Source organism: Ranitomeya imitator, chromosome 2, assembly GCF_032444005.1.
Source record: "Ranitomeya imitator isolate aRanImi1 chromosome 2, aRanImi1.pri, whole genome shotgun sequence".
NCBI classification, from domain to species: Eukaryota; Metazoa; Chordata; class Amphibia; order Anura; family Dendrobatidae; genus Ranitomeya; species Ranitomeya imitator.
This window is the reverse complement of record NC_091283.1, coordinates 222,142,703-222,162,061: the sequence shown is the minus strand read 5'-3', so window position 1 is coordinate 222,162,061 and position 19,359 is coordinate 222,142,703. Positions and strand designations below refer to the sequence as shown.

At 40.3% G+C, this 19,359-nt stretch overlaps 1 protein-coding gene across 1 annotated transcript; it reads left to right on the top strand.

Annotated features, from left to right (window-relative positions):
• Positions 1-857: 857 nt before the first annotated feature.
• Positions 858-18,844, top strand: LOC138662743 (uncharacterized). The gene is made up of 11 exons (XM_069748637.1): positions 858-979; positions 4,355-4,591; positions 5,148-6,590; positions 7,113-7,205; positions 8,718-8,822; positions 9,111-9,220; positions 10,430-10,624; positions 11,909-12,071; positions 13,692-13,857; positions 16,412-16,506; positions 18,162-18,844. The coding sequence occupies exons 2-11, from the start codon at positions 4,444-4,446 to the stop codon at positions 18,254-18,256; spliced, it is 2,613 nt and encodes an 870-aa protein (XP_069604738.1). The 5' UTR covers positions 858-979; positions 4,355-4,443; the 3' UTR covers positions 18,257-18,844.
• The last annotated feature ends 515 nt before the right edge of the window (positions 18,845-19,359 follow it).

Here is a 19,359-nt window from a genome sequence, read left to right as displayed (position 1 = left end):
AACGAGAAAAAAATCAAAACGTCAGAATTACGTTTTTTTCATTGCAACAATATTACAATAAAGTGCAATAACAAGTGATCAAAACATGGTATCTTCCCCAAAATTGTACTAGTAAAAACGATAGCTCAAGCCTCCGAAAATAAGCCCTCACCCAGCCCCAGATCCCCAAAAATGGAGATGCTATGGGTCTTAGAAAATGGTGACAAAAACAAATACAAATTTCTGATTTTTTTTCACCACCATTTTTTATTTATAAAAAGCAACCAATACATGTTTGGTATCTGTGCACTTGTACTGACCTGGGGAATCATAATGGCAGATCAGTTTCACCATATTTTGAACATGGTAAATAAAAACCTAAAAAACAACGGTGAAATTGTACTTTTTTTTGCAATTTTGCCGCACATGAAATTTGTTTTACATTTTCTAGTACAAGATATGGTAAAATAAATGATGTAATTGAAAAGTACACTTTGTCCTGCAAAAAACAAGCCCTCACATGGCCACATTGACGGAAAAATAAAAAAGATATCGCCCTGGGAAGAAAGGAAGGAAAAAAACGAAAGCGCAAAAATAGAAAATCGCAATGCCACAAAGGGGTTAAAATGACTACAATGAATGTATCAGTCTGCGCCTTCAATAAATCCGAATTACTAATATGGTGAGGAAGTCGGAGGTCATTAGTGATATATATAGCATGCGGATGACTTCACAGCTTTCGTCATAAAATATCTCTGAAATGGCCACCTTGTCACAATGTTATGTGAGGGGTTATCAGAGACTGGAGGAACGAGGAAGTTCTTCACTTACAATGTCCCAAAGTTACGTTTCTTTACAGCAGGAAACAAAAATTGCTTTGGAAATTCTAAAGGCTGAGTGAGAAATCTCTCCGCCCCTAAGAGTATAAATGTGCGGCTCTCCGGCAGTCATGAAGAAGCTCTGGGATCTAGGAGAACACAAGGCGACTGCGGACTGCCAGGTAGGGCTCAAGCCTCTCACTGATGATGTGTGTGTTGTCTGTATTACCTGACACTATGGAGACAGGACAATAAGGATAAAGTGCATGAAAAGTGAGAATGTGACCAGGGAGCGCACACCGGAAAGGTTCATAACTTGTAGAGTCCGACATATCTATAGTATGGAGATGTTGGAGCGTGAAGAGTTTAGCCTTTTTTGCATTTTTTTAGTTTGATAGTTAGGTATGTAGACAATATATATGGGGACAGGTGATTACACGTAGATAGATAGATAGATAGATAGATAGATAGATAGATAGATAGATAGATAGATAGATAGATAGATAGATAGATAATAGATAGATAGACAATAGATAGATAATAGATAGATAATAGACAGATAATAAATAATATAGATAGATAGATAATAAATAGATAGATAGATAATAGATAGATAATAGATAGATAGATAATAGATAGATAGATAGATAATAGATGGATAGATAGATAATAGATAGATAGATAGATAGATAGATAGATAGATAGATAGAGACATAGATAATAGATGGATATAGATAACAGATAATAGATAATAGATAGATAATAGATAGATATATAGATAGACAATAGATAGATAAATTGATAGATAGATAATAGATAGATAGATAATAGATGGATAATAGAGAGATAATAGATAGATAGATAGATAGATAGATAGATAATAGATGGATAATAGAGAGATAATAGATAGATAGATAGATAGATAGATAGATAGATAGATAGATAATAGATAGATAAATTGATAGATAGACAATAGATAGATAATCAATAGATAGATAGATAATAGATAGATAGATAATAGATAGATAGATAGATAGATAGATAGATAGATAGATAGATAGATAATAGATGGATAGATAGATAATAGATAGATAGATAGATAGATAGATAGATAGATAGATAGATAGATAGAGACATAGATAATAGATGGATATAGATAACAGATAATAGATAATAGATAGATAATAGATAGATATATAGATAGACAATAGATAGATAAATTGATAGATAGATAATAGATAGATAGATAATAGATGGATAATAGAGAGATAATAGATAGATAGATAGATAGATAATAGATGGATAATAGAGAGATGATAGATAGATAGATAATAGATAGATAAATTGATAGATAGACAATAGATAGATAATCGATAGATAGATAGATAATAGATAGATAGATAATAGATGGATAGATAGATAATAGATAGATAGATAGATAGATAGATAGATAGATAGATAGAGACATAGATAATAGATGGATATAGATAACAGATAATAGATAGATAGACAATAGATAGATAAATTGATAGATAGATAGCCTGATATGTCATGGACTCCTATACCCCACCCTGGAAACATCCCCTATCCTCTAAAAGGAATTTGATATTCCTTGGACCTCTATACTCCCCCCTCCCCCACCCCCGTATTTTTACCATATGCTTTGGCAATGCTAACATGTACTTAGTCCTGCCAATAAAGCTCATTTGAATTGAATTGAATTGATAATAGATAGATAGATAGATAGATAGATAGATAGATAGATAGATAGATAGATAGATAGATAGATAGATCATAGATAGATCATAGATATGGGGACAGGTGATTTATTAGCAGATAAATAGATGACAGATAGATCTTGGATACCTGGAAATAACCGATAGCACAATGAGAGCAGTCACAGTCTATTTCTATACAATAGTTGATTGTAATAGGCTTTATAGCTCGTAACAGAAGTTCACGCAGAAGTGGAAATAATCAACAGTATATGGAATTTTCTAGAATTATATACAATTGGAATCTATAAAGTAAAAAAGTGCAGAACAGTTGCTGCATTTTATTATAAGGCACACCCAGTTCATGGTATTAACGAGCCTAGCGGTTGCTAGTATTGATTATGACTTGGAAGTCCCATATTAAGAAAATAGGAATATGTTTCTATAATATCCGAGTGTGAGCTGGGGAGGGAGGTTGGATCATTCATAGCTCACTATAAGAAGGTCCAGAGAGGGATGGAAACTCATGAATAAGATCCAAACAGGTATTTCAGGTCATCATGGAATCTGTGTTTTTGATGTTTTGTTTTAGCCATGATGAAATAGAGATTAAGTCTTATGGGGCCATTTCTGCATTGCTGGATTTTATCTAAGTTAGGTAATTTTTGCATTTGGGTTTGATTATAAGTTTTTCACCGTTTGGCTTTTGCAGGGTGTTGGTTTCTCTGCCCCTTCTACTTTAGTGTAGTCTGTAGCCAAGAGGAGCTCGGGAAAATGACAGAAGAGTTAAAAACTGTCCTGCTGGATGTCAGAACAAGCTCACTGACGATTCTCGGGTCCACCTCTTTACCCGAAACTTGTTCTGCTAGATACAGAAGTTACACACTTTCTTTTTCTGGTTTCCTGAGCTGATTTAATGACCACAGGCCGCATTCTGATTGCCGTGTACTTCCTTCTGAAGTCAGCCTGCTGATTGGTCTATTGGTTGGTTTTTTCTTCCTCTGGATCAACTGTTTTTTTTAAAAAGTTATAATCTTGGACCAACATTTTCTAAACCCCTAAATATGTAACTATTTAATACAATGCATATCGGAAAGTGGCAGATCTTTACATTTTAGTAATTAAGATTTACATTAGACTGGTAAAACCAATTAAGCATTAATTTACTCAGAAATGTGTGAAATTCTAAGAAAATATCACCAATGTAGCACAAATGCTGCTCGCTGACTTTGGCCCAATAATAACTTATAGTAAGAAGGGGCTCGGCACACCCAATGAAAATAAACAATAAAAAGCTCAAAGTAACGTTTCAGCCGGTAACTCCGGACCTTCCTCAGACAAACCGATTGTATGACATGAGTACAGGCGCTATTGTGTGGCGACTCCTGTCTCAAGGCAGTGTTTCCCAACTCCGGTCCTCAAGAGCCACCAATGGGTCATGTTTGCAGGATTTTCTTAGTATTGCACAGGTGATAATTGCATCACCTGCACAGGCAATAATTCCATCACCTGTGCAATACTAAGGAAATCCTGAAAACATGACCTGTTGGTGGTTCTTGAGGACCGGAGTTTGGGAACACTGCTCTAGGCAAAGACGCCTATACTGCCTTACTTACTGACGTCATACAGCCCTCTTGTCTTGGCCGAAATGTTACTTTGACTTTGTGGATTGATATTCTAATGCAATCTTTTCATTTCAGTGGGAGTGATGAGCACCTTCTTACTAAACTGTAAGGATTGGAACTCTTCTCATTCACCAATGAATTGGAAGTGTCATATATCTCCTGTTCTTCATAATAATTTATGACGCATTAAAGGAATAATTTATATATTTTTTTTTAGGATTCTCCATTTAAATATTTGTGTTTTTACTGGAAGAATAGAAACTTTGGACCTAGAGGAAGAGCGTTCATCAATAAGGAACATTCAATATGGAAGGCTTTCCGGCGGTGTTTTACAGTGAGCCAGCTGTGCTAGGCCTCCTGGCTAATGCCGTCAGCGCATTCCTTGTTTGTATGCAGAACTTCTCCCTTTTTAATACGTCTATTAGTGCTGGAGGAGCAGAAAACATTCTTGCAGGTAAGAAATCCACTCTGGGTTTAAGTAGACAGTTAGTAAGTAATTACCTTTTATTTAGTACAAGTCATGGTCTCATCTTCACCATTGATAATAGCTGAGCACCAACAGATTGGACTTAATATGTTGGGTGATTTGTAATCAAATAGTTATTGATGGAAGGTCCAATCAGACACACAAGATTTAGCCAGCCATTAAGGTATTAACTCAGCCTAGGCATCAATGGCATATGGCACAAGGTCGCTTACCCCATGTGCAGGGCATTGCAGTAGCTTAAATATCTATGGTTACGACCACTCATATAGTAACAGTTAGCTAGCTAGCTGTTAGTGGTCGTAACCAATGACTAACTATGCTACTGCAATGCCCTGCACATGGGTAAGTGACATAGTTAATCAGAAGAACTTTCTAACTGGAGGTATTATTATTATTACACCTACTACTCATTGGGATAGGATCTTGAAGATGAGAATACCCCTTTAATGCATGTAGCATGCTCAGTGTGCGCAGGCTAAAATGTTTAAGATAAAATGTAATTTTTTTCCCTTTTACATTGCAGGTGTTCATCTGATTCTCATTGGAGGCATTAGTCAACTCATTGCTGGATTCCTTTCTTTTCGGAAATATGACCATCTTAGTGGCACTGCCTTCCTTGCCTTCTCGGCATTGTGGAGCAGTTATGGTGCCACACGAATCGTTGTGGGCTCAGAGTTAGGTCTTCTCAGAAGTAACAGTTCCTCTGTAGATACCATCCCTCACATTCCAGTCAATGAAGGGGCCGTGGCTGGACTGGTGGCTTACATTTTAATTGCCTTCATCCTAGCATTTTGCTCTGCGACAGTCAACTACATAATGCCTTTTGTGTTTGGGGCTTTAACCCTAACATTAATATTTGAGGCAGTGGGGCTATTTGGCCGCTGGGCCTTAGTGGTTTCTGGGGTTTTGGAGTTAATAATAGTATTGTGTGGACTTTATGGAGCAGGAGTTTTACTTCTGAAAGGCCTTACCCAGAGATATGTACTTCCAGGATTTGGGAATTCTCTTTTCAATGTTCTACTTCTTGGTTCTGCCAATCGCAACTCTTCTAAAACTGCTGAAGAAGAAAAGAAAAAAAATACAAAGTATGCTGAGCCCATGGCACTAGGTTACCTGTGTGACACCATCTCACCCTTCATCATGGCATTCTACTGCTTTGGGTACATCAAAAGCTTCTATGTAGGTTGCATCTGGATCAGCATCAATGTGCTTTCCCAAATATGTTCCAGTTATTACAGTTATCTACGAGACGATGTTTACCACGCTACGAAATTTGCTTTTCATGGAATTTTCTGGTTGGTTAAGTCTTGGGAAGAGTTCACCATTACAGTAGTCCTCTCACCAGAGAATATCTCCAAGAGCAGAGAGTCAATGGTTGGCGACTGGTTCTTTGTGACCGTTTCATGTGTCTTTTGCTTTTTGTCGTTAAATAAGGACTTACTAGAAGTTATACATAATATGGCATTTGCTGTCGTGACTGTATCTACAATCCAGCAGATTCCAAGCGCGGCTGGATACATATTTTTTGGAGTGACTTGCAGCATATTTACCGCGATTTCTCTCTACACAACATTTGCCAGTCTTGTGAACTCTATTGCCGAAAAAGTGTTAATACCCATTGGAAATGTAGTCATAGCCAAGGCAAAGTTTCAAAATGTTCTTGTTTGGAGCAGAAAATGTTTCAGGAGGCAAGGAGAAGAACTGGACATCAAGGAGAACCTCAGCTCGCGTCCTTCAGACCCATTGTTCTATATCTGCAATGGATTGGCTGCTCTGGCTGCTATTCAGAGCTCATTAGACTATACAGTTCAGGCCCATATGTCTATTCCTTGGGTCCTCATACCTGGTGCTATTATCCAGCTATATGTCAGTAGAATTGATATTCAAGCGGGCCGAAGATTTGGCTCAGTTCTGCCATTTTGCTTTTCTGCCATCTGGGCTACCTGGGTGTGGCTGCGATTTACAGGTAGGTGATTTGGATGCACTTAATGCATGATATCCTACAAAAAGTTAATGTAATAACAAAAATTAAATTATCTCTAGGTAAAAAGTTGATTTTCATTTAGAACTAATCATTAGTGATGAGCGAGTGGTTTTCCTGAGCACGCTCGGGTGTTCTCCAAGTATTTGTTAGTGTTCGGAGATATAGTTTTCATCGCGGCAGCTGGATGATTTACAGCTACTAGCCAGGATGAGTACATGTGGGGGTTGCCCGGTTGCTAGGGAATCCCCACATGTGTTTAAGCTGTCTAGTAGCCGCAAATCATTCAGCTGAGGGGATGAAAACTAAATCTCCGAGCAGTTACAAATACTCGGGGAAAACCCAAGAAACAAGTGCACTCGCTCATCACTGCTAATCATGTGTAAAATTATATCTATATCAATATTCTATATTTTCTATTAATTATGCAAAGAATGTACAACTTCATCTACTGAACACCAGTTCTCCTTGGGGTCTATAAATCTAATAAATGGCATTTATACTTAGGTTCTTTGCTGGGAATCACTGCAGATAATGATGGAGGTTTCACGGCTGGTGCAATTGCTTTTATGGTAATCGACCTATTTCTTATAATGTTTGGTAAGTATAATTTGTAGTTATTACTTACAGGGAAATTGAGAAGTTGTTTAGAAATTAGATGGAGGAAAACTGGGCTGCTTCAGCATCTGTAACATTAATGCTTAGTGGGAGCTGAATGTCAATTTTGTATATTAAAGGCAAAGGAAATTAATACTGTTAATATTGACTCACACACTGATTTTTCTATGTTTTAGTGCAGTGTTCCTCAACTTCAGACCTCAGGAGCCATGAACAGATCATGTTTTCAGGATTTCCTTAGTATTGCCCAGAAGATGGAATTATTGCCTGTCCTGATGATATAATTATCACCTGGGCAGTACTCAGGAAATCCTGAAGACATGACCCGTTCATGGCTTGCGAGGACCACAGTTGAGGAACACTGTTTTAGAACATAGAGTAGAAGGATTTGCTTTGGATTGGTAAGAACTAGTGATGAGTGAGTATGCTTGTTACACGAGATTTATGAGCATGCTTGGGTGTTCTCCGAGTATCTTTGGCGTGCTCATAGATTATGTTTGTGTTACCGCAGTTGCATGATTTGGGGCTGCTAGACAGTTTGAATACATGAGGGGATTCCCTAACAAACAGGCAACCACCACATGTATTCAAGCTGTCTAGCAGCCGCAAATAAGGCAGCTGCTTCGACATAAACTAAATCTCCAAGCACGGCGAAATACTCGGAGACAACCCGAGCATGCTTGGAAAATCTTGAGTAACAAGCACACTCGCTCATCACTAATAAGGACCAATCAAAGTGTCCCCACTCCATGCATTGTTTGTTATCTGGCCATGACAGTGGGAAAATCTGGTTATACACATATTTCATCACAAATGTCTAGCAACCATAGAGATTGCTCTAAAAGACCAGAAGGTGCAGCAACTGAAGCCCCCATACACATCAGACTAATGTCGGCCACACCATATGGGATTGGCAGGTTCATCCTACGGTTCGTCCAACACTCTAATGTGTATGAGGCTATTGGCCAACTGATTTTTTGGGGAGATGTTGATTGGACATATTTGTCCTATTTTGGACATTGTTCTCCCTGAAAAAAATCCACCGGCAACGTTGTCCATCTGTGGCTTTCACATAGAGGATACAGAAGCACTTGACCGAATGAGTGTTCTTATGTATGTAAGCGTTGGCCCAAGATGGCTTATAGACAACCGGCCAAAGCATCGTTCTGCCAAGAGCCATCTAATGTGTATGGAGCCTTAAGGCAACTGACGCACACAATATTCACATACAAAGGAGTCTAAGACCACTAGATATCCTTCAAGTCATGAGAAACAGCTATCCAAGCATCAAGATAAGGCAAATCTGCAGAATTGATACTTTACAAGAAATATGTATTTTTCTGTGACCTTTTTGATGGGTGGCTCACATTAGGCACTGCTGTTGAAATATTTACTAGGATAAAACCATCACTTGATAAAATGTAGTTGACCGTTAAAAAATAATTTTACAGATTTTACTTCATGCCCTTATGTCCTTCATTGTTTTTTTTCCAGCTACTCATGCTAACGCCGTTCTTCTACTTGTTACCGTCATGATGGAGGTTGTGATTGTCAGCTTCCTCCTCTTCACTTTGGAAAAGCTTCCTCTGCAGTTCGAAAGTAAGTGCTACATAAAATGCTGAAGAATTATTGACAATGTGAATATTATATATTGAAAAGTGAACATAAATTTCTGTTTTTCTCGGGCTTCTCCTTCTCTCACATCTCCTCTCTATACACTGATAAATGATAAGAAGCGTTTTTTTTAAACAGTATATAATACGACTATTCTTACCTCCACGTGTCACATTGATATATAAAAATAATTTGAAAGTCACTTTTTTATATTTTTTCTGGCATTAATATATCTATCTTTATTTTGGTCTTTTCCAATTTCTTCCCCTCCAGTAACCGTGCTATCCATCTTTAGCATCATTTGCCTCTATGGCTTTGTGGCTTCTATGATAAATTGCTTGTTCAACAAAGAACTGATTCCACTGGGACCTCCATTGTTCAAGGTAAACACTACATAGTAATGGAATAGGTGACCCAGGTTAAGAATTACTTGTCTGTATTTATAATGGTTTATACAATATCAAATGCACGGGAAAAGGGCTATTATGATAAAAACTAGCATTTCCCACCTGACCCATTTTGGAATTCCATGTTCGGTATTTCAACTGTTTGGTTTTTTTTTTCTTACTATTTGTTTCACTAAACTAAACACTTGGGTGATTACATTAAAACAGTATGAAGTAAAACACTTTTTGCATAGTGGGGCTGCTTAGGCATGATCTAAAAATTTCATAACAAGCCATGTTGTTGAAAAAAAAATGTTTGTTGGGTGCCTACTACTACTACATCGCTCATATTTACATAGACTGTACCATTCAAGCTCTTCACAAGGTGAGCACAAACTGTTATCATAGGCACTGAAGATGATTAGGCAGCTCCTGCCATGCAGTTATAATAACGCCCTGCCTCCGGGAATATATACTTTGCCTATGAGAATATAGGAGGGAGGATAATTACACTGTCACTCCACTAGGATGAGATGGTACTACCGCCATCTCACCAATGCTGAGGTATTATCAGATTAATAGCACACAATAAGAGAAAGTAGTAGATCAAAAATTGTTTAATGACCTATGGCATTGAACAAATGTTAATTTACTGCCTACTCCACCTGTATGGATCATTCAAATTTAGACAGACTGTACCATACAAGCTCTTTATAAGGTTGGCACAAACTCTTATCACAGGCACTGATGATGATTAGACAGCTTCTGCCATGCAGTTATAATGAAGAATAGGACAGTTCTGCCTCCATGAATATATACTTAGCCTAACAGAATATAGATGGAAGGATAATTACCCTGTGCCATCAGCAGGGTGAGATTGTACTGTCTGCATCTCACCAAGCAATGTTGTGGTTAGATATTATAAGATTTATAACGCAAAACAGAAGAGAAAGTAGAGTGAAATCTTTAATTCCAGGTGGTTTATGATCTGCAATAGTAAAGAGGTTGAAGTGTAGGGGAGTACAATACACGGGAAAAAAAGTCCACCATGTGGTAGACTATCAGCTGGGGTTGTTGTAATAAAAAATCATGTCTATTTTAAGCTAATTACTTTCTATTGCCCTCTGTATAGACATAACAAGTGATAAGCAGTTATGCAGTTAATATTGGAATAATCATTAACTTTGCAACTTAATGTTGTCATAGAAGCAAATGCCAGAGAACAAGGAAGCTGTTCCTAGTTCATGTGTCCTGCCTCAGTCTCATCGTACAAGTGGCCTGAGAAGTATAGCAAAATTATTGGAAAGTGGAGGTGTATGTGGCATCCCGACCGATACCGTCTATGCTTTGGCTGCTTCATGCAAACATCCAGATGCCATCAGCAGGATCTATACTATAAAGGTTAGACCAACAAAGCCCTACAGTCTTATTGAGTAATCAGATTGCATGAACTAAATAGAGGTAGTGAGCCTCCTCGCTTTTGGCATGTCAGCCCTGACATATCACTCTCCACATGGAGAAACATTACCTCTTACATCCCAGTCAGGAGCTGCTCATTAGAGCCAAATCAGATCTCATGCTTTGCACTGATGAAGGGCCACACCCCGAAATACGTGTCTGCAAATTGAGATTTCTATTTGGCTTTTATCCTACATCATATGGCAAGGGGCGATATTGACTTTTAGGATTTCTCATTTCAATAGGTGCGCTAGAGTTTTAGTCTTCTTCCTCTCTGAAGAGGCAATTTTCATACTAGGAGATAGGATCTCTCCTTGTTTTCACGCCCCCATGAATGAAAGCTGGTGAATCTCAGAAGGAAATAAGTTCATTTTCTTCCGTGCTTTCTGTAAGGCGGCTGGGCAGCGTTGTAACGTTATTTACCTGCAGATTTACCCTATATCTGCAAATAAAGAGCATTTTCCTAGGTGACAGGTTCCCTGATTGACAATGTATTCTGTAGATGTTTCTGGTTACAAGCAGTGTAATATGCAGATAGTAAGTAGGAGGGTGGTTCCTGATAAGCTAAGTCTACCTACTGGTAATGATATGATGAGCCATACTTTACAGGGCTAACAAGTATATACAAGTGAGTATTAATGGCAGCACATTACTGTCTCTCTGGGAGAAGGTGGAGACGGTACAAGGTGCACGTGGAGAAGAACATTCTTGGTGTGTCTCTGTTTTGAGAAAGAGATCAGAATAGCCATCTATTGAGAAATCAGGCACTCTAATAATATTTAATTCTGTGCTGACATCGATGTAACATCCTGAACTAGTTTAGCAAATTAGTGAGATATACTCAACTGCACTTTTCTCACTTTGGGATGATCTAAAGCGGTCTCAGATCCAAGGTGTTCTCCTGGATGGTGTAAATGTGAGTGTAATAGGCACATGAGTAATGCTTAATATTAATGTCTTAATGATTAGAACAAAATTTGCTTTCCGAGTGCTGAACTTTCTAATACTGATACTAACGTGGGGCATTGCTGGTGGAGCTTTTCTATATTGGCCTTGTCGCCCACAGATACTCTGCAAGCAAGTTATCTATACACTGTGTCATTATCGCCAATATGTTTTCCAAATATGAGAACACTTTGAGCTTTAGTAGCACATCAATACTCCTACTGTCACATATATACTGTCACACATATTTCATCTCACTATAACATTTGATGTTTCCTGCAGGAACGACCTTCAGAAAAGCCCATCTGTATATGTATTTCTAGCCTGCAGCAGTTGAGGGTAATAAATCCTCCATTCAGTCCACTATTGTGGAGATTCATGGATTTAGTCTATCCTGGAGGGATAAGCTGCATTGTAAAGAAAGGTGAATGGCTAAAACGACTTGGTAAGTGAATTATATGGTATTTCTACTTCGTTATTGTAAATTCTATTTAGCAAGGAAAATAAAAAGATATAACGTATACCTTGTACCTAGGAGGACATTTCCTTCTGTAGCCATGCCTCTACGTACAGGGCATTGTCGGCGTGTAGTCACTAGTTTGCCTTCTGCTACCTTGCTCCATACTACTTTTACATAGCTTAAAAGGGAACATGTCATATTGAAAATGGTGTCTAATCTATATTGTAGAAGGAGCTGATCAAATTTATATCCATATTTATGGGAAAAGTTTCAGTAAAATTTACATTTCATTCCTTGAAATCCCTGATTTTTGTATGCGTATGAATCCAGTATGCGGTGCTACTAATGATTGACAGTCATCCCTGTATAACTGTGCATGCAGAGATAGTGCTCAGGTGCTCAATAATTGCCTGGGAGCTCAAAAAATGGCTAATGGCTTAACAAAAGCCACTCCATTTACCAGATCCTGGGGGATGCCTTATTTTTTTCCCATTAACCCCCGTACAGAAATCTGGACTTAGACATAGACCACTTAGTTTGAGACCATGGAGTCATCTGCTGGCCAATGGTTCAGGTTGGCAGGAGCGGTCAAGTAGCCGGGCGAGAACCAGGAGCACATTCAAGGTACAAAATAAAAGGAATAGTCAGGAAACAGGCCACATTCAGAAAACAGGAATACCAAGAAGCTAAGCCAGAGCTGAGAGCACAGGACTGAACCACAGCAGATAGACTTAACCAGCAGTGGAAGTCAGAGGTTCAGGTGTTTAAATAGAAGACAGCCTGGCCCGCGTCCGCCAGAAAGGAGCAAACTAAACAGCCAGGAGGTAACTGCATAGCTTCCTGACTGACAGCGCCAAAAGTCTGTGGAGACAAACAGGATTGTCGCTTTGATGCTTTGTGTTGCCTACAACCAAGATGTAGCACCACCCAGAGACTGAAGTGAAAACAGAAGGGATACTTACCGGTCTGGAAGTTAGCTAAAGCTGTCAATCTCTAGTCGAAGCACCCACTGGACTCCTATAGATATAAACACCAAGAACAGTAATTAATAAAATACAAGTAAGGCCGGGGTCACATGCGAGAGAATCGGGGCTGATTACACAATTGACACTCAGCTGCAACTCTACTGCGAGCGCCATCCGAGTGTCAGTGCTCTGTGCTCCGATCCCCTCACATGAGAGAATCGCAGCGGACGTGTGGAGGAGATGGAGTAAGTCATTTCTCCATCTCCTCCATTTCTGGCATCCGATGTTTCACACGCACCCGTGGACTTGTATCAGTGAGTGCAATCTGATTCTCAGATGCTTCCACGACGTGCTGCTATTGTTGTCTTGTACCGAATCATAATGGCAGATCTGCGCTGCCCTATAGTATAACTGTGGGATAAAACATCAGATAGCACTCGGCCATGTTATACGCTCGTGGCCTTATACTGAATCTTTCCTAGATATCATTCTGTTCAGCTTCTGCTCTGTACCGCACAGGTGCAACATGACAGGTGCCCTTAAAAAGTCTGGAATCCCCTGATGTTTTATACTGAGATATTGTTGAACAATACTATTTTCTGTTGATATTCATGTCTCCGTGGCTTTCTGTGTATTCTAGGAGTGGGCGCCGCTTATGAATACGTTGGGACCGCTGAGTCCATAATGATCCGAGTCCCAGACCACTCCGTTACAGCCCATCTGACTGACATGACAGGACCATTAGCGATTACATCTGCCAACCCCAGTGGAGAAAGTGACAGCACTCACCACGATCATGTCATAAAGTAAGCTTAACAGTCAGAATGTAAGCGAGAAATGAGGAATATCTCCTTTTATTGCCTTTAGAACCTGTGGTGGCTACAGCCCGGCCATAGTTACAGGTCATACTTCTTTATGTATTTTAGTATGTGCTGCAAACTAACATGAACCAGCTGGAGACATTGGGCAACTATCCACCACAGCCAAAAAACACGGTTAGGCTAGGTTCACATTGCGTTAGTGCAGTCCGTTTAGCGCATAACAGTCAGAATGTAAGCGAGAAATGAGGAATATCTCCTTTTATTGCCTTTAGAACCTGTGGTGGCTACAGCCCGGCCATAGTTACAGGTCATACTTCTTTATGTATTTTAGTATGTGCTGCAAACTAACATGAACCAGCTGGAGACATTGGGCAACTATCCACCATAGCCAAAAAACATGGTTAGTCTAGGTTCACATTGCGTTAGTGCAGTCCGTTTAGCGCATAACAGTCAGAATGTAAGCTAGAAATGAGGAATATCTCCTTTTATTGCCTTTAGAACCTGCGGTGGCTACAGCCCGGCCATAGTTACAGGTCATACTTCTTTATGTAGTTTAGTAAGTGCTACAAACTAACATGAACCAGCTGGAGACACTGGGTAACTATCCACCGCAGCCAAAAAACACGGTTAGGCTAGGTTCACATTGCGTTAGTGCAGTCCGTTTAGCGCATACGCTAACGGACTGCGTTAACGCAATGTCCAAAAAGGGATCGGGTTTAGCGATCGCGCTAGCGCAGATGCCCGATCTGTGCTAGCAAGAACGGACCCAAAAACGCTGCAGACAGCATTCGAGGTCCGTCACAAAATAACGGAACATCGCTAACGCATGCCAAAAATGGCATGCGTTAGGGATGCGTTACATACATTGCGGTCAATGGGTGCGCTAACGGATCCGTTACATTGCGTTAGTGGCGCTATGTAACGGATTCCGTTAGCGGATACCCACTAACGCAATGTGAACCTAGCCTTAGGTTACTGGGGGATTTACTAGAATAGCCAACACCTGCTAATCTCTATGTCACACTGTCGGGATTGCAGCAGGAGATTTTGTTGCAAATCCAGGTGTGTTGGCAGGAGAAACGCTGCATAAAATAGGAGCATTTTTTCCACTTTTTTTGCCACATATTATTAATGCGTTTTTACTGCATATGATTCCCCAATCATTAGTATTGTGAAATCTGCTGCAAGAATTGGCGTGCGGTAGAGTTAAATCTGCGATGAAAAAATTCTCAGTGTGTTAATGAGGCTTTAGGAACCTCATTTGCCGATACTTGGAAATTCTTCAGGTTTTGTGACAAAACTGCATGGATAAAAAATAACAAAAATCCAATGTGTGCACATACCTTTATTAGTGTATAAATTTTGTCTGAAGAGTAAAACATAAAATAATTATCAAAAAACTGACCAGCACCTCGCAACAGAATAAGTGTGAACAGGTGCAATATAACCAAGAAAACACAGCTGCACTCTGAAATGCTCTAAGATGCAAACATTGAATATATGAAGTTGGATCTGCTTTACTGCTACAGAACATGTTAAAAAATGAAGGTACTCCGCTCACAAATTGGCTAATTCATGAGAGCCCACCAGCACGACAAGGCGTACCCCTTGGTTGGGATCCTAACCTTATACGCCTCTCCCAGGCTGAGAGCCTACAAGGGCAGGAAGGATCCAGCAGAGAGGAACATCTTGTCGCTGGCTGGTGGGCTCTCATGAATTGGTCAATTTGTGCCATCATTTTCTGACATTTTCTGTAGCATTGATGCGCTTCTTCTTCATATATTCAATGTTTGTATCTTATAGCATTTCTGAGTGCAGGTGTATTCTCAAGTCATAATTCAGACATCCAGTATTAAACATATGCGTTTATGTAATGAAGCAACAAATTGCTAATGCATAACATGGTGTCACTGTGGAAATTACTCCCATTCGAAATTCCCATAATGGAAGTGCAGAGCTGTAGGCAGTAAAAGGATGTCTTTTCCTATCTCCCCCACCTTCAATGTACAGGTAGATTACACATGGCCAAGAATTCAGAGGCAAGAAACCGTCCATCATAAAATAGCCGGGCCGTGCTGTCAGGTGCAGGGCAGGTTCAGCCGGTGCGGGCAGGTTCAGCTGCATGTGACCTGTTGGCTTTTGCCTTAGTAGGACACAACTGATGCCCTTGTCAGACAACGCAATGCTTCTCTGTGCTCTTTAGGGATCAGTCAGACAATTATGTCTGTAAATGACATCTTGGAGTAATGATGTGAGGGCATTAAACACCCTACAATATTTTTTGGCTGAGTCATCCGGATGCTCCGTTTGCTAAGAGATAATATGTATGCATAGGGAGATCGCTAATTTAGGCACCTTGATTATTAGGGTTTGATACTTGGCGACATTTACTCATTCTGTTGGTGTAAACATGTTGTTGTCTTTCCGTTCTGCTGTATATGTTGGACATATCACAATTCGATGAATACGTAGAGGTCGTCTCGTGTCTCGTCATGTCCTAATGACGTACAATGACACGTATCATGTGATTTCTCCACAGCCGTCTGAGCCACAAATTGGATGCTGTTCTGTGTGATGGCTACTCCAACGAGATCGTGGGATCAACAGTCGTAATCTGCACCAAAATAGACGAAGGTATGAAAATGATAAAATATACCGACCAAAGCCTCTTATAGAAACTGTAGAAAATAATGATAAGGATCAAAAATATTATCAGCAGAAATTTCTGGCTACTAAAGTTTTGCCCCTGACCTCAAGACCATTCATATCTTCAGCACTGCCACTCATTATTGGGGAGTATACTAGAAGTAAAAATATTCTTTAAAGGGAGCCTGTCACCAGAGAAAATGCTATTAACCTGCAGATAAGGGGTTAATTTGCAGGTGAATAGCGTTATTAACCTGGGGGCACTCACACATAGCCGAATGTTGCAGGAGAAAATGAACTTCATTCCCCATGCAATGTCCTGGTGTCAGTCAAGGGGGTGACGCGGCGCTAGTTCAGAGTATACAGAGAGATGGCTGTAACTGCGCCCCCGGCCCTGACTGACAGCCGGTCCTACTGCAGAGCCTGTGTCAGTCAAGTGGGTGATGCGGCGCTAGTTCAGAGTATACAGAGAGATGGCTGTAACTGCGCCCCCGGCCCTGACTGACAGCCGGTCCCAATGCAGAGCCTGTGTCAGTCAAGGGGGTGACGCGGCGCTAGTTCAGAGTATACAGAGAGATGGCTGTAACTGCGCCCCCGGCCCTGACTAACAGCCGGTCCCAATGCAGAGCCTGTGTCAGTCAAGGGGGTGACGCGGTGCTAGTTCAGAGTATACAGAGAGATGGCTGTAACTGCGCCCCCGGCCCTGACTGACTGACCGGTCCCAATGCAGAGCCTGTGTCAGTCAGGGCCGAGTGTGCGGTCACTGAGAGGTGACTGAATCCGTACCGGCTCTGCCCCAGTGACCAGAACACTGCTGGTTAAATAAAGTTCATTTTCTCCCCTCAGAATTTGGTTAAGCACCGGTGCCTGGAAGGTAGGTAACGGTATTAACCTACAGATTGACCCAATATCTGCAGGTTAATAGCTTTTTTTGTGGTGGCAGGTTCACTTTAAGTTCCCTCTTTGGAAATCTTGGCTGGCTTACGTTCTATGGTCAGCGCAGGTGATGGAAGAGGCATTGGCACCAGAATCTCTGGGTGGCACAGCCTCTGTTCAGCACCTGAGGCTACAGTGTCTATGTGTGTGTGCTGCCCTGCTGGAGTAATCAGTTCTCTGCTTTGGCCTATGGGACAGCACCACACCCTACTGATACTTCCAGCTTACTGCTGGGAGCTCCCAGATATAGTTTATCTACTCTGGTTCAGTCTTTGCTTTCAGCTTCTGTTTGGCTTATTTGTATTCCTGTTGTCTGACCGCAGCCCATTGCTTCAACATTCTTTTGACTTCCATTCCAACTTCTGCCAGTTTGCACCATTAGCAAGCATCTAACTCTGTAGCTCAAACCCAGTACATCCTGATCCCTGTACAGGGGTTAAAGGGTGAAGGCCAATTCAACCCATGCGATCTGGTAAACGGAGTGAGTTGTGCTAAGCCTGTCCATGGTAGCCATTTTGGACACTGACAGGTTAACGACACAGGTCCCAAATGGGACATTTTTTAATATTATCTTCATATGTTCAGATAGGGATGTGGAAAGAGATCAGCCAAATTGTTTAATCCATAAAAACATACCAGAGGCTACTGTAACCTAGGTTTGCATGATGAACATTATTATTTACCACCTGACATCACTTTCTTTTCAGGATCTATTACAATATTACGTGAAGGTTGTGTGCCGGCTACCAAAATAATGGCGTTATTTGAGCGTGCGAAGAACATGGAGCAAGAAGTGTTATAAGAACAAGGTGGCATGAATGGAAAGTAGTCCTGCAGGTGGGACGAAAAAATATAAATGTATGTGTGAATATAGTGTATTCACATGTTTTGCATCCTTACTGTATTTATTTTTCTGTAAAAATGTGAAGAACCATTATTATATTTTAGAAGGTATTGCTAAGTTTGATTAAATAAAACTGTAAAAAACTCAAGATCAACGGGTAACTGGAGGATCCTACAGCAAAAACTGGAAAAGAGCATAATCCAACCAATCCTAGCAAAAAAAGTGACTTCAGGGTGTAATTTAATGAATATGTTTTTCTTCGTTGCCCAGAAGTGTGTGTTTCTTTTTCTACTGACCCATTACATTCCCCTTTCTATCATGGACAGTCATCGTGGAAGTGACCTCTTTTCTAATTGTCGATAGGCCCCGACAGCTGTTTTGCTTCTTGCACTGTTAGTTAAATCTGTGTATTCTAACTAATGAAGGGGTGCTCTGAGCACAGGTATTTATGGAGGGCGAATACTAATTAATAGTAATCTTAAATGAAGACAGCCTAAAACTAGACCTCACAAACAGAAGATGCGCCTAGGACATGAGTGACTAATACTGTGCGATCCACAGTTTTCCTTACTCCACCTCTTGGTTGGCCTACTAGACCAATGTTTAGGACCAATCTTCCGCAGTCATTTGGCATATCTAACTGTCATACTGATAAAGAAATAATCAGGAATCACATCCAGGATGCCATCCTGCTCCGTTTTCAGTTCGGTTGATCCTGTGCGATGTGTCCCCTTATTTCTTCTCAGCTGCCCACTGACACAACTTGCCCATCACCATCTCTGGTTTATACTGGAGCCTGAAGAAGTCTATGGATGTTACTGATCATGCACCGTAGCTTCTTGTTACTGCACATGTGTGGCTTCTCATAGATTTTTTATGGGATAAATTAAAATTAATGCTGCCTATAGAAGTCTATGGACATTACTGAGCACGTGCAGTAACTACTGTCTGCTTAGTGCGCATGCTCTTCTTCTCAAACAGAGTTCTGTTAGTTTAAAAGACAAAAATGGGACCTGTGCATAATTTTGGGAAGCTGAGCAAGAGTATATACTGTCAGAGCA